At 56.7% G+C, this 12787-nt stretch overlaps 1 protein-coding gene across 2 annotated transcripts in view; it reads left to right on the forward strand.

Annotated features, from left to right (window-relative positions):
* OLFML2A (olfactomedin like 2A) overlaps positions 1-12550 on the forward strand; it is a 28693-nt gene extending 16143 nt beyond the window's left edge. For both annotated transcript variants that reach the window (XM_037036573.1, XM_037036572.1), the window contains exons 4-8: positions 1674-1883; positions 3643-3880; positions 6083-6298; positions 7372-7557; positions 8921-12550. In XM_037036573.1, the coding sequence (XP_036892468.1) occupies positions 1674-1883; positions 3643-3880; positions 6083-6298; positions 7372-7557; positions 8921-9525 (1455 nt within the window). In that variant the 3' untranslated portion in view covers positions 9526-12550. The remainder of the gene's footprint in view (positions 1-1673; positions 1884-3642; positions 3881-6082; positions 6299-7371; positions 7558-8920) is intronic.
* The last annotated feature ends 237 nt before the right edge of the window (positions 12551-12787 follow it).

Below are 12787 nucleotides of genomic sequence, written 5' to 3' on the forward strand. Positions count from 1 at the left end.
AGGAGGGGAGAAAACAGCCTGCCTTGGGAGGAGTTGGCTCCCTCTGCTCTCGTCCCTTATCACAGAGGTTCTCGACCAGGGGCTGTTTTGCTCGCCAGAGGATGGTTGGAAATTCCTGGAGACATTTTTGGCCGTCACAGTTTGGGGAAGGTGGGTGGTGGGTACTACTGGCTTCTAGTTGGGTAGATGCCAGGAATGCTGCTAAACATCTTATTATGCACAGGACAGACCCCCGCCCCAAACACAGCTGCCTGACAAATGTCAGTGGTGCTGAGGTTGAGAAAGTTGCCTTATGCCATTGGACTTCTGTCTTGCCTGCAGTGTAGTTCAGAACTCACTTTCTGGTTCCTTAGCATTTCTGGTCCTCACAGGCACCCTGATATTCAGTTGTTATTATGATAAATGTTATCATTTAACGGGCAAGGAAACTGAGGCTCAGACAGGTCATGTCACTCACTAGCTCAAGGCTCCTCAGCCAAGAAGTGGAGAGCAAGGATTTGAACCCAGGTCTGTCCAACTCCTGCCTGCTGCCTCTGGGGCTCTGACTCTGTTTACACTGGGGCTGACCAGACACCAATCACTTGTAGGTTATCTTCTCCTCTGTAAAAATTGTGAGCTCCTCTGTCAATGAAATTGTGAGCTCGTAAGCTCCAGGGCTTCACAGCAAAGAGGTGCTTCCTGCTTCTGACTCTAGCTTCACCTGCTTCAGCTGAGAAATAGACTCAGACAAAGGAATTCCACACATACCCCAGACCTGCCTGGGCTTTAGGGACCTGGGGCTGATTCCAGGCCACTCAGCTTTCCTAAGTCCTGCCCAGTGGACAAGGCCAGCCTGGGCGAGAGCCCAGTGACAGGGACCCCTGGGTTGCGGGGTCCATAGAGAGGAGCACAGAGATTCTGAGCAGTCCTGTTTCCGGCAGGATTCAGACCAGGGGCCATGAGGGCGTGGCTGGGGCTGCTGAAGCCAGGCAGGCCGAGTGCCCAGCAAGGGGAGGTGGGCGGGCAAGAGAAGAAACCTGGAAGTAAAAGCAGTGCTATGGGCGGAGCCAACACCACCCAGGAGAGAAGTCAGAGACTTGGGGATCAGAAGGGATCAGAGTCTTGCCCATGGCAAAACTCCCGAGTTTCGTTGTTTGAGCATTTTATTAAAAGGTTTTTATATAGTTATGTATCACTTGTGAAATTAAAAGGTAATTTTAAAGTAGCAAAAGGTTGGTAGCGAGTTAAATCACGAATACTTAGGGACTGACTAAACACACTGTGGCCAGTCCGTACTGCGTGGCCAGGAAAGGAGTGGTGGGCACTGTATGTGCAGACACGGATGAATTCTCAAGGTGGGCGCAAGTGAAGAGGCAAAGTGCCTAAAAAGTAAAAAGGAACCCATAACAATTGGCTGAGAAACAAAGGTGGGAGGAAGACATTTTTATACCCATTTGTACTTTTTAATTTAGTACTGTGAAGATATTATGTCTATTTTTCACCCATTCACTCTTTAAATAAAACATAACTACGGGGTCTTTAGCAGCATGCTTTTTTTCAGCCAAGCTCACGGCTGCTGCCCCGACCACAAGAGTGGGCTGCAAAGCCCGGTGGCAGGTCCTGGGTGTCCCCCCAGGATGAGGGGGGAGAGACTGTGAGAGGAGGCTGGAAAGACCTCGGTCCTACCCCCACAGAGTGTCAAGGCCAACCTGAGCCGGGAGAACGAGGTGATGAGGGAGAGCATGCGCCACCTCGGCGAGCAGCTGAAGCAGTACGAGGACCAGGCGGCCATCATGGTGAGCATCAGGAAGGAGCTCTCCAGCCTGGGCCTCCAGCTGCTGCAGAAGGACTCGGCCACGGCCCCTGCCGCCGCCCCAGCCACCAGCCCTGGCAGCAAGGCGCAGGTGAGACCGTGGCTCTGATTATGGCTGGGCTTCGGAGCACTGTGAGCCAGGACCTTGGCTGGAACTGGGTGGGACAGGGCGGGGCACAGCTGGAGAGTCCACAGCAGGGTGGGGTGCAGGGGGGCCTGCTGTTCCATGAGCATAATAGGCACAGAGAGCTGGGAGCAGACGTGGGGATCCAGCCAAGAGGTCTGTTCCCTGAGCCAGGCATTTGGCAGAATCCTCTCTGCCATGTCCAAACCAGTGGGGACAAAGATAGACATAGAGATGACCCTCCCCACCTGGCCCCGGGAGACTGGGTCTGCTGCAGGAAAGCACTTCCAGCCTCCTCTGCTGTGGCCGGGCCCCTGACTGGGTCACGCCTGCTCAGGGGCAGTCAGGCAACACCTCCGGGACCCCTGCATGAGAATGCCACGTCCTCCACCCAACCTGGGGTGAAGGGCTCCTTCGGCAAACCCTTATACATTCCATAGTCAAGCTCAGAGCTCAAAGCGAGCAGAGGTTTTGTCACCAGGAAAGCCACCCTGGACAAAGAACACACCTTTGTGCAAACTTGACAAAGGCCCTCCTCTGGGCAGGCAAACTGCAGAAAAAGCTCTTCCTCGGGGAAGATAAATTAGAAAGAGGAGCCCCTTTGAGTGGACAGATTGTACAAAGGCGCCTTCCTGTGATCGACACGTGCCAGAGCGTATGGCTTGGCTAGTGGAGTAAGACTAGATCTCAGCCCCGTTCACACCCCTCCGGCCAGTCACCTGCGCGTGTGTGAGCCACACCCCACGCCACCACATCGGCCTTATTTTGGGTGAGTGGAGGATGGAGGGGGCTGATGTTGCAGAGTCCTGCTTCCTCGAAGACATGTTCTCGGTTTACCCCGTGACCACCTGTGAGGAGGGCAACCCTCACCCGTTTGGCAGATGAGGAAGCGTGGAGTGAGGTCACAGGGGAGAGGGTGTCTGCACTAGGGCCAGGATGGGCCGTGTGTGCCTGCCGAGCCAGCTTGCTTTGTCGCCAGCCCCCAACCTGCTGGTAGTGCCTGGAGGAAGTCTGGATGGAGCCTTGGCCCAGAGCTGGCTTCCTGCTCGCCCAGTGGCCAGGTCCACCGGCGCGTGAGTCATGCAGAGGCCTAGACACCGCTCTCCCATATCTCCTGGAGACTGCCTAACAATGGTCGGCGCCACAGGCCCTGTGTTCTCACGCCAAGCCAGCCGTCAGGACATTTAAAAGGAAGCAAAAATAGCAAAACCCACAAACTGTTAGAAACTGCATGCCCTAAGGGCCATGTCCTGGCGACCAGCCGTCCAGGCCTGAAGGGCTTCCCAGGATGCAGGACTTTGAGACCTAGAACCGGGGAAGTCCCAGGCACACTGGGATGAGCTGGCCACCCTGCCTAGGGGCCTGAGAACCTCTCCTCTGTCCGTAAACAGAGGCGGACGAGTGAGAGAGCCAGTCGGAGAAGCTGACCACTATAGGCGGCCCCTTCAGGGAGCGACAGGAGTTAGGAAATGGAACAGGAATCTAACCAATCAGGCTGGCCTTCAAGCCTGCAGGGGAGCTAGAGAGCTGCGTGGGGAAACTGAGGCACGCCCTGGTCATGGATGTACCCACTATGGGAGGGAAGCTGTGTGACTTGATGAGCACCTGGGATGCACGGCCTAGGGCAGCATGACCACTTCCGGCCCCCACATGCTGAGCTTCCACAACACCCCCCACGACATCCCTTCTGCCAGCCCCCGAGTCTGAGACTTCCCTTCTCTTCCAGGACACAGCTGGAGGAAAAGGCAACAAATACGGCAGTGGTGTGCAGAAGAGCTTTGTGGACAGGGCCCTCGCAAAACCTCCTAAGGAGAAGCTGCTGAAGGTGGAGAAGCTGAGGAAGGAGGGCGGCCAGGGCCGATTCCCCCAGCCCACAGCCAAGCCCCGGGCCCTGGGCCAGCAGCAGGCGGTGATCCGAGGCATCACCTACTACAAGGCGGGCAGCAGGGAGGTGACCGAGGCTGGTGAGTTGGAGGGGGACTGGAACCCTGGGGAGTGGGGGCTTGCTGGTGGACAGCCACACCCCAGGGATCTCGCACAGGACTCCAGGCTATCCTCTGCAGCCCGGGGTTTCAACCCCACTGCACACCTGTTGGTGTATTGGTTACACAAGGGCATAATATTCCCTCGGGGGGTTGTTGGGGACGAAGTGATATGATCAGCACAGTGGGCCACTCAGTTCCTTCCCAGTATTCACATCCATCTCTACCCTCGCTGCACTTTTCCTCCTTCATTCAGAGATTTGCTGAAGGTCCACTGTGTGGTGGTCGTGCCACCCAGAGATTCTGCCTGATGTGGAGCTCACAGTCTAGTGGGAACAACGGTACCCACGACCAGGTACCCACGACCAGGCAGCTGCCAGTCTGCGGCGGGACAGCGCAGGGGCTGCAGCCAGGCCAGATCTCTGAAAAGTGACCCGGGCGCTTTGGGGCACCGCCTGTTTCCAGGCTGGCCTTGAATGGATGGCCTCCCCAGCATCTCCTCCCACTTCTTATCTCCCCAGAGGAGCGCCCACAGACACCTCTCCTTTCCCTGCAGCCTCTCGCTGGACCACAGTGAAGGATGACAAAGTAATCCACTGAGAAACAAGAGACCAAAGTTCCAAAAGCACCCAAGTGCCAGGCCATTCCCACTAGCGTGGCTCCTCACTCTTCCTCTGAGAACCCCACCCCCAGATGCCTGCCCTCCTCGGGTGTCCCTGAGAAGTGTCCTGAGCCTGCTCCCTCCCCTTTCCTGGGCCCTGCTGACCACCTCCTCTCGTGAGGTCCTCTGCCTAGCCCATGTCCAAGAGCGCTGAGAGGTGGAACTGTGAGGAGCCCATCTCCTTCCAGAGCCCCCTCAATTCTTGGTCTCTCAGGGCTCAGGGGCCTCTTCCCTTAATTCCTGGTGCCAGCTGCTAGCCCTGCGTCCTGCCAGCTCAGCCTGGCCTCTGACCCCTGGCTGGGACACTGCCCAAGAACAGCTGCAGGCATCTGACTCTGCCAGCACAGCCCGTGGGAACAAGCCCCCTGCCCTGGCAGGCTGCCGAAGCCAGGCCCCCAGGAGGGCCCCCTGACCCGAGGGTGTGGCCCGTTCCCTACAGACTCCAGGGGCTGCCCTGCAGTGGGACCTGGCTAAACCTTTGTGCAAAGAGGAAGCCCAGCTTGGAGAGTACAGGAAGGAATCAAGTCACTGTCCTAGAGTTGGGGACCTCAGGGCAGCCACTGGGGGCCACTCTGTCACAGAAACCTAGGCACCTTTCCTTTGGCCCTAACACCACAGTTTTCTGATTACTTTCACCCTGTGTTGCCCTTGACCCAGGGGAGGAACCAGGCTCAGAGAGGTGAAGTCACTGGCTCCAGGTCTTTCAGCGAGTTGTTGGGACTGCAATCCAGGTCAGCAGGCTGCAGAGCCTGCCTTAGAGGCCTTCACAGCTTTGTCCCTGGAGCTGAGGAGTCTTCATCCCCTGCTGTGCGGCACTGTCTTCCTGCTTCCCCTACCTGGACCCCATCCACCCCAGCCCAGGGAAGTGTGTGGGTCAGGGACCACCCAGATGGCTCCCAGCCAGGTCCCATGGATTCAAAAAAGTCCTCCTGTGAGCAAAGCCTGTGCCAGCAGGGGAGAGAGAAAAGGGGGAGGGGTACCAAGAGAGACAGGAGCTAGGAAATGAGTGAGGGGACAGAGAAAGGCAGAGACTTGGGGTCCGGAAGCTGACGGGAAGTTGGATGCACCCGCCCCTACTTGCTTGAAGTGTCGAATACTAGGTCGGAGAAAGTGGGGGCGGGGGCGCTCCAGGAGACAGGACTGGGAGAAGGTCTGGGGTGGCTCTCTGCCTCCTAGAGCTGAGCCTAGGAAGTGAGAGAATCGGTTCAAGCGTTTGACAGAAAGGAAAGGGGTCTCGCATTCAGCAGAATCTGTGCGAATGTTTTGTGCACATTTTCCTCTAATCAACAACGGCCTAACATAGCGGCCTTGCAATTCTCATCCCACAGAAGGGGAAGCCATTTGGCCAGGGGGCTCGGAGCTGGCCTGCAGACTTCGAAGCCCACTTTTCCAGGCTGTTCACTCGCCAGGGCCTCCCCTGTCCACTTCCCAGGGCCCCAGATCGGGGAGCCCACTGGCCTGGGGAGGACCCCAGGGAGCAGCAGGTACAGCGAGGATGTGAGCTCAGGGTCTTCTCTCCACAGACAACGCCCTCAGGGGCACTTCCTGGCTGGAACAGCTGTCGCCCAGGATGGAAGGCAGGCCACCCGAGCCCAACTCTGAGAAGGCTGGGCCCAAGGCCTCCGAGGAAACGGACTTGGCCCCTGACACCCCCTCTTTGAACTCAGCCATCACCCCCACCCCTGCCACCAGTCCCCTGCCCACTGAGCCACCTTCCCACCCTGCGGTCCCCAGCCAAGGTAAGTAAGCCTCTCTGGTCAGCAGGCTCCTCTCCTGCCATGAGCCAGAGCCAGCCTGCGGCCCAGGTTTGCAAGCCTTGGAGCTATTGGTACATGTTTAATGGGTTATAAAAAAGAGAGAAGATGGGGCAAAAGTATGTGGTCTGGGAAGCCTAACATGTCTACTATCTGATCCTTTACAGAAAAAGCCTGACAACATTTACCGTGAAACCAACAGTGTTTTCAATTTCTTTTGTAAAAGTCACTAGAATTCCATCATCAAATCAAACAGCTGTTTTCACATCTTTCTCTCCTCTGTCCAGTGTTTGGCTCTGTTTTTAGGTCTACATGTGTGGATTTGGGCTTGTGCCTTTTGGTAGAAGTTCTCCCCAAAGGAGGCTGGTGTGAAATCATCCCACCCAGCCTCTGAAGGGCACCCTGGCTGCCAGTGCTGGCGAGCCAGCCTCGGCCGGAGCCGCGCTCCCTTCTTAGAGATCTTCCCTAAGGGTCCGTCAGCGGTTTGGACAACAGCTGCCGCTTAGCTGGGTTCCTCGCAGCCTATTCCTAATGTCAAAAAATGGGGCATAAGTTAAAGGTCGAGGGGTCTGGCTTAGTAAATGGGGCATAAGTTAAAGCCTGACACGGAGGGGTCTGGCTTAGTAAATTCGAGGGCACAGCTGTCTGGTGGCCTGAGAGAACCCTGAAATCACATCATTGACAGGCCATTTAATGATATGAGAAATTGCTCAGAGGAGGGGGAAGAAAACAGGGTACATGAAACTATATTTCGAAGGACCATAGGCTTAAAAGTACGTCTGCGTGACTGGACATGAGAAGGAAGGGAATACAACATGTTAGAAAATGTCTTTAGATAGTAGGGTTTTGAATGAGTTTTATTCTCTCCTTTTCTGAATGTTCCGCCTTTTTGCAATGTTCAGACATTGCTTTGATCATGAGGGAAGGAAACACAAAAGGCAGCGAACAAAACGTCAGGAGGGATTTACGCTAGACCCCAAGAGTGCGCCCAGGACTGTGGCTCTGACGTAGGGGGCATGTGTCCGAGTGCCAGACGCTGCACCCCTCGCTCCCCACAGGCAGAGAGGCCAGCTGCGAGGGCACCCTCCGGTCTGTGGACCCCCCCGTGAGGCACCACAGCTACGGGCGCCATGAGGGAGCCTGGATGAAGGACCCCACCTCGCAGGACGACAGGATCTACGTCACCAACTACTACTACGGAAACAGCCTGGTGGAGTTCCGCAACCTGGAAAACTTCAAGCAAGGTCGGGGACCCTGGAGGTGGGGACGGGGCAGGGGTGGGTAGCCTGGGGAGAGTCCCCCGTGGAGACTTGGCCTCCTCACCTTGTGGTTTCCTGTGATCCAGACTCCCCTGGCCTGGCCTGGCTCCGAATGGTCAGCCAGCCCAAGGAGGGGCATCCAGGGCAACCCCTGTTTGCTAGCACTGCGGCAGGGGTTGGAATGCCCCAGCAAACGAGATGGACATGACCCTCAGGGGTGTAACTTACTGCCAAGGGAAATGATCCTCCTGGTTTCCACTAGTGCTCATTCTGTGCTGATCACCTGAGTGCGTCAATGAGTCAGCTGTGTTATCTTCATAACTCCAGGAGGTAGGGGTTATCGCCCTGCCTCATAGCTGAGCCGGGCCCCAAGCCTTAAAGGAGCTGCAGGTCTGGGCAGGGAAGGACAGAAGTTTGGTTATCAGATCTGGGGCATGGTGGGGGAAGGACATTTAGACAGGACCCACGCTCCAGAAATGCAGTCTTGTGTGGGAGGCAGAGACTTAATGCAACGATTTGACTATAGTGTTAGAGGGAGAGCTCAGGAGGCTGTGAGAAGCCAGCCTGGAGATCAGAGAAGACTTCCCAGAGGAGGTGACGCTGAGCTGAGCCCTGGAGGAGGAAGAGCAGGTGGGAGAGGAAAATGTGTTCCAGGCAGAAGGCCCAGTGTGTGCGAAGGCTTGGCAATGAGAGGACACGAGGAGGCGCAGAAGGCGGGGAGGGTACAGTGAGAGAGTAGGCTGAGGCCAGCCTTGTGGGCCGCATGAAAGAGTTTGGACTCCCCCTGAGCTGTGGTGTCACGGGGTATTGATCCAGAACAGCGGAAGTCCTTCCTCTGCCAGATCAGATTGACCTGGCCCCTGCCTCCAGGGGCGCATAGGCTGACGTGGGAAAAGCCAGGGAAAGGTACCAGGATAGAGGGTTATGGGAAGCCAGAGCAGAGGCCCTCACTCAAGCTGGGGAGATCAAAGAAGGCTTCCTGGAGGAGGTAACATTGGCCCAAGGCTCTGAAAGTTAAGGAGGCATTCCCCAGGCCAACAGGACAGGGAATGGCAGTGCAGGCAGAAGGAACAGGGGCTGGTGTCAGCCTGTTTCTGAGTCCTGGCTGTGCCACTCCATCACTGGTGACCCTGAACTCTCTGAGCCTGTTTCCTCTCCAGCATATGGGTTACTGGAAGTCCTTCCTTCAGGGGACTGCCGGAATATGATGTTTGGCCCAGTTCCAGGCTCATAGAACACTCAGAATCTGGCTTGCTGAGCCACTCCAGAGCCCTGGGTGGCCTCCACGTCCTTGGGTGGGCTGAGGGTTACCAGAGGCCTTGGTGTGACCGGCCACCTCTCCACGCAGGCCGCTGGAGTAACATGTACAAACTGCCCTACAACTGGATCGGCACGGGCCACGTGGTGTACCAGGGCGCCTTCTACTACAACCGCGCCTTCACCAAGAACATCATCAAGTACGACCTGCGCCAGCGCTTCGTGGCCTCCTGGGCGCTGCTGCCGGACGCCGTGTACGAGGACACCACGCCCTGGAAGTGGCGCGGCCACTCGGACATCGACTTTGCCGTGGACGAGAGTGGCCTGTGGGTCATCTACCCCGCGGTGGACGACAGCGACGGGGCCCAGCCCGAGGTGATCGTGCTGAGCCGCCTGGACCCCGGCGACCTCTCTGTGCACCGCGAGACCACATGGAAGACGCGGCTGCGGCGGAACTCCTACGGGAACTGCTTCCTGGTGTGCGGCATCCTGTACGCCGTGGACACGTACGACCAGCGGGACGGCCAGGTGGCCTACGCCTTCGACACGCACACAGGCACCGACGCGCGCCCGCAGCTGCCCTTCCTCAATGAGCACGCCTACACCACCCAGGTCGACTACAACCCCAAGGAGCGGGTGCTGTACGCCTGGGACAACGGCCACCAGCTCACCTACACGCTCCACTTCGTGGTCTGAGCGGGGACGGCGCTCGCAGGAGAGGAGTGGCAGTGGACACAGGGGCTCTCCATGGTGACTCCTGCAAGGGACTCCGTCAGGAAATACTTACTGGGGACCAGGCCCGGGGCTAGGGGCTATGGCACGTGGGGCAGCTGGCCAAAGCTTCCTGAGCACCCCGGGGAACCATGGGTGCCACAGCTTGCAGAGCACTGCGCCCAGAGTGTCACATGCACTGACCCACTCTGTCCTCCCCACTGCGCGCTTGGAGGCAGGGACAGTGAAATCCATCTAACAGGTGAGGACAACTGAGGCTCAGAGAGACAAGGTCCCTTGCTTAAACAGCCTCCGTTTGGATCAGGCAGCATGCTGCCACCACAGCCCCATTCTACAGAGGAGACTCGACCATGCTGTCCCCTATGCACGGCCCTCCCCCCTCTCCTAATCTGTGTTGTTCTGGCACCTCTGCCTCCTACCCCAGGGCTTCTGAAAGTCAGAGGCCTTCGGAACCAAGGCACTGATGTCCAGTGGAGGCCAGGCACTGGGTGCCACCTTGAGCCCCATTCAGATGAGCTGTTGGTGGCCCTGGGCTTCAGGCTCTTTGGCTGTCCCTGCTCCACCCCCCCATGCCCCCCACCCCCGCTGTCCAACCACATTCCAAACCTCCATGGTCACCCAGCCACTGAGTAGAAACCACACCCCAAGAAAAAAAACCCGGCCCCCAATCCAAGAGCCCCTCCCTCTGCACTCATTTCAATTTTCCCTTCCTGGTCGGTGTTGTCACTCGTTTCTGCTGCAGCAGTTGAGAAGGCTGCAGGCAGTTGCCTGCCAGCCACGACTCTGGGGCGGGGGCGCTGGGCCAGGCCCCAAGGCTTCCTCTCCACCCAGAAGCGCTGTCTTTGGCCACATACCCAGACCGTGAGACTGCTTTATGGTCCCTCCCAGAGCCTTTGGGCCTGGGGTCTACCTTGACCTTTCTCTCTGGGCCTCTCAACCCACAACCTGTATGTACTCAGGGATTCCTCCAGGTCTGCCTTGAGCAAGACCCTAGACCTGAGGCCAGGGTGGGGCAGGAATGAAACAGCTTCCCTCTTCCTTGTCAGTCCTGACCTGGGCATTGGGTGGGATGGCCGACAGCCGGGGGGTGGGGGGGATTGGGGGAGGCTGAGATATGAGCAGTCAGGTCCAGGAGAGGCACTGGACCTTCTGGTCACAGGGAACGGCCAGAGCCCTTTTCCTGGCTTCGGAGATACTGGTGCCAGGGCGGCCCCAAGCCCAGCACCTGGGGCTGAGGCTGCACTGATGGGCCCCCCCACCCGGTGCTGCTGGCAGCTCCCTCAGCCTCAGACCCAGGCAGCGAGACCTGCGGGCCTGCCCCTCATCTGCTTCGGTCAGTACTATTAAAGCTGGGAAGAAACGGCTCCCTCTTTCACCAAAGGAGAAATACACCCAGAAAGGTTTGGAGAGTGGCTCAGGGCCCCACTGGGAACAGGATACAGCCAGTTCCTTTCAGAAGGTCTTTGTCTAGATCCCGAACTCTGCTGGCCTAGAGGCAACTCTGCCTGGGAGGGTGATGGACTACCCAACACCCAAGCCACCCCACACCTCTGAAGGGCATGTCCTTCTGATCCCTGCACACCCCCCAGGCCCTGCACCCTTCACTCTGGCCCCACGCCAGCTCTGGGTGCATGTGCATTCGAACACCCGGTTGCCATGGTAGGAAATCTAGCTGCATACCTAAGAGTGCAGGGAAACGCATTCTCTGCAGAACACATTTCTTTGTGCTGTTGGGTGGTTTTGTATCGTTGGGCATCGCCAGGTGACGTTGTTTTGTTGAAGCTGTAACTCACCCCTGGAATAAAGGAGGATGATGCAGCCCAGCGGAGCAAGGCCTGACTCACAGCGGGGGACGCGCCCAGCCTCCCCCGCCCAACTGTCCCTGCTCCAGCCGCAGGCTCTTCGGGGGTCTGTTTCCTCTGGCTTTGGGTGTGGGTTTTATAAGACTTTCTTTCATGATATCACAGCCCAACCCTGTGAGAAGTGTCCATGCTCCTCTCTCTCCACCGGGCAAGGAAAGGGAAAGTGAGAATGGACCAGTTTTGCAAAGTGTAAGGGCAAAAGCAAAATTGTTGTCGGGGAGAAGGTTCTGGCGGCAGCCTCCGAACACGCACTCAGCCCCTCGGGCCCTGGTACGTGGGTTACGTGGTAGGAACAGTGACAGTCCTCGTATTACAGGTGGTCAAACTGCAGCCCTGAGATGTTGAGTCATTCATCATGTAGGTGGTTAGGTGGAGGGCCAGCTTCCAAAATCAGGTAACATGACCACCTTCATCGGCCAAACATCAGCAGTGGGTACCGAGCACACCGTGTGCTTACATCTCCATAGCAACAGAAGGTGCATACTCTGAATGTGTCCATTTCACAGACGAGGACACTGAGGTGAAGGGGCTTACCCAGGTCCCTTCACAGAGCAGCTTGGCCTGTGGTAGAGTTGGCTTTCCAGGGCTGGTCGGTACCTTTTCTTTGCCACCTGGGTGCCTCTGTAATAGCAGCTCCGAATGGCGGCCATTGCTTTTCTTCAGCATGGCCAGACCACAAACTACATCCACATACGAGACCCGAGAAAGAGGCTGGGGTCAGCTGGTAAACAGCCTCGAATGCCAAGCTGAGGAGAAACTGCCTCCAATCACATTTGGAACAAATTAACAGAAAAAACCCCACAAAACTCGGAGTTAATCAGATTTATACGGAAGCCCCAAACTGACTGCTCATTGTCAGGGATCTTGTAAGCTGTCATGTTTTCTGTTTCGTTTTGGCCACTCAGAAGCTCAAGGTCAAATTTGAGATGATTTTTAACAATTGTACTGAGTCTCCCACTGGACTGTGGCTTAATTCTGCCTTCCTGCTTTTACCTTTACTTTAACCTCTTCATTTTTATTCTATTGTATCCATATTTATCAGTTGCCACAATACCTTTTTTGCAACAAGGTGGCATATGCCTAAATAAATACATGATCACAAGCTTGATTTAAAAGCTTTGACTAAATGCCATGGTCTACAGTCCTTATCCGAACACAGACATTCAACAACTTTTAAAAACTATTTAGTCCGCCATGAGACTTGGCCTTGTCACTCTACTGGTGCTGGAAACTGATCTGAATAATGAACCAGGACGGAAGAATCCAAATCAGGCCGAACACCTGACCCTCCCTGGGGCCAAGGGGAAGCGAATCGGTCCCACGGTGTCCAGACGCTGCCCTGCAGCGCCCCCTTCCCTGTGCAG

The sequence above is a fragment of the Sturnira hondurensis genome, unplaced genomic scaffold (assembly GCF_014824575.4).
Source record: "Sturnira hondurensis isolate 20B ecotype Veracruz unplaced genomic scaffold, ASM1482457v3 Scaffold0022908, whole genome shotgun sequence".
Lineage (NCBI taxonomy): Eukaryota > Metazoa > Chordata > Mammalia > Chiroptera > Phyllostomidae > Sturnira > Sturnira hondurensis.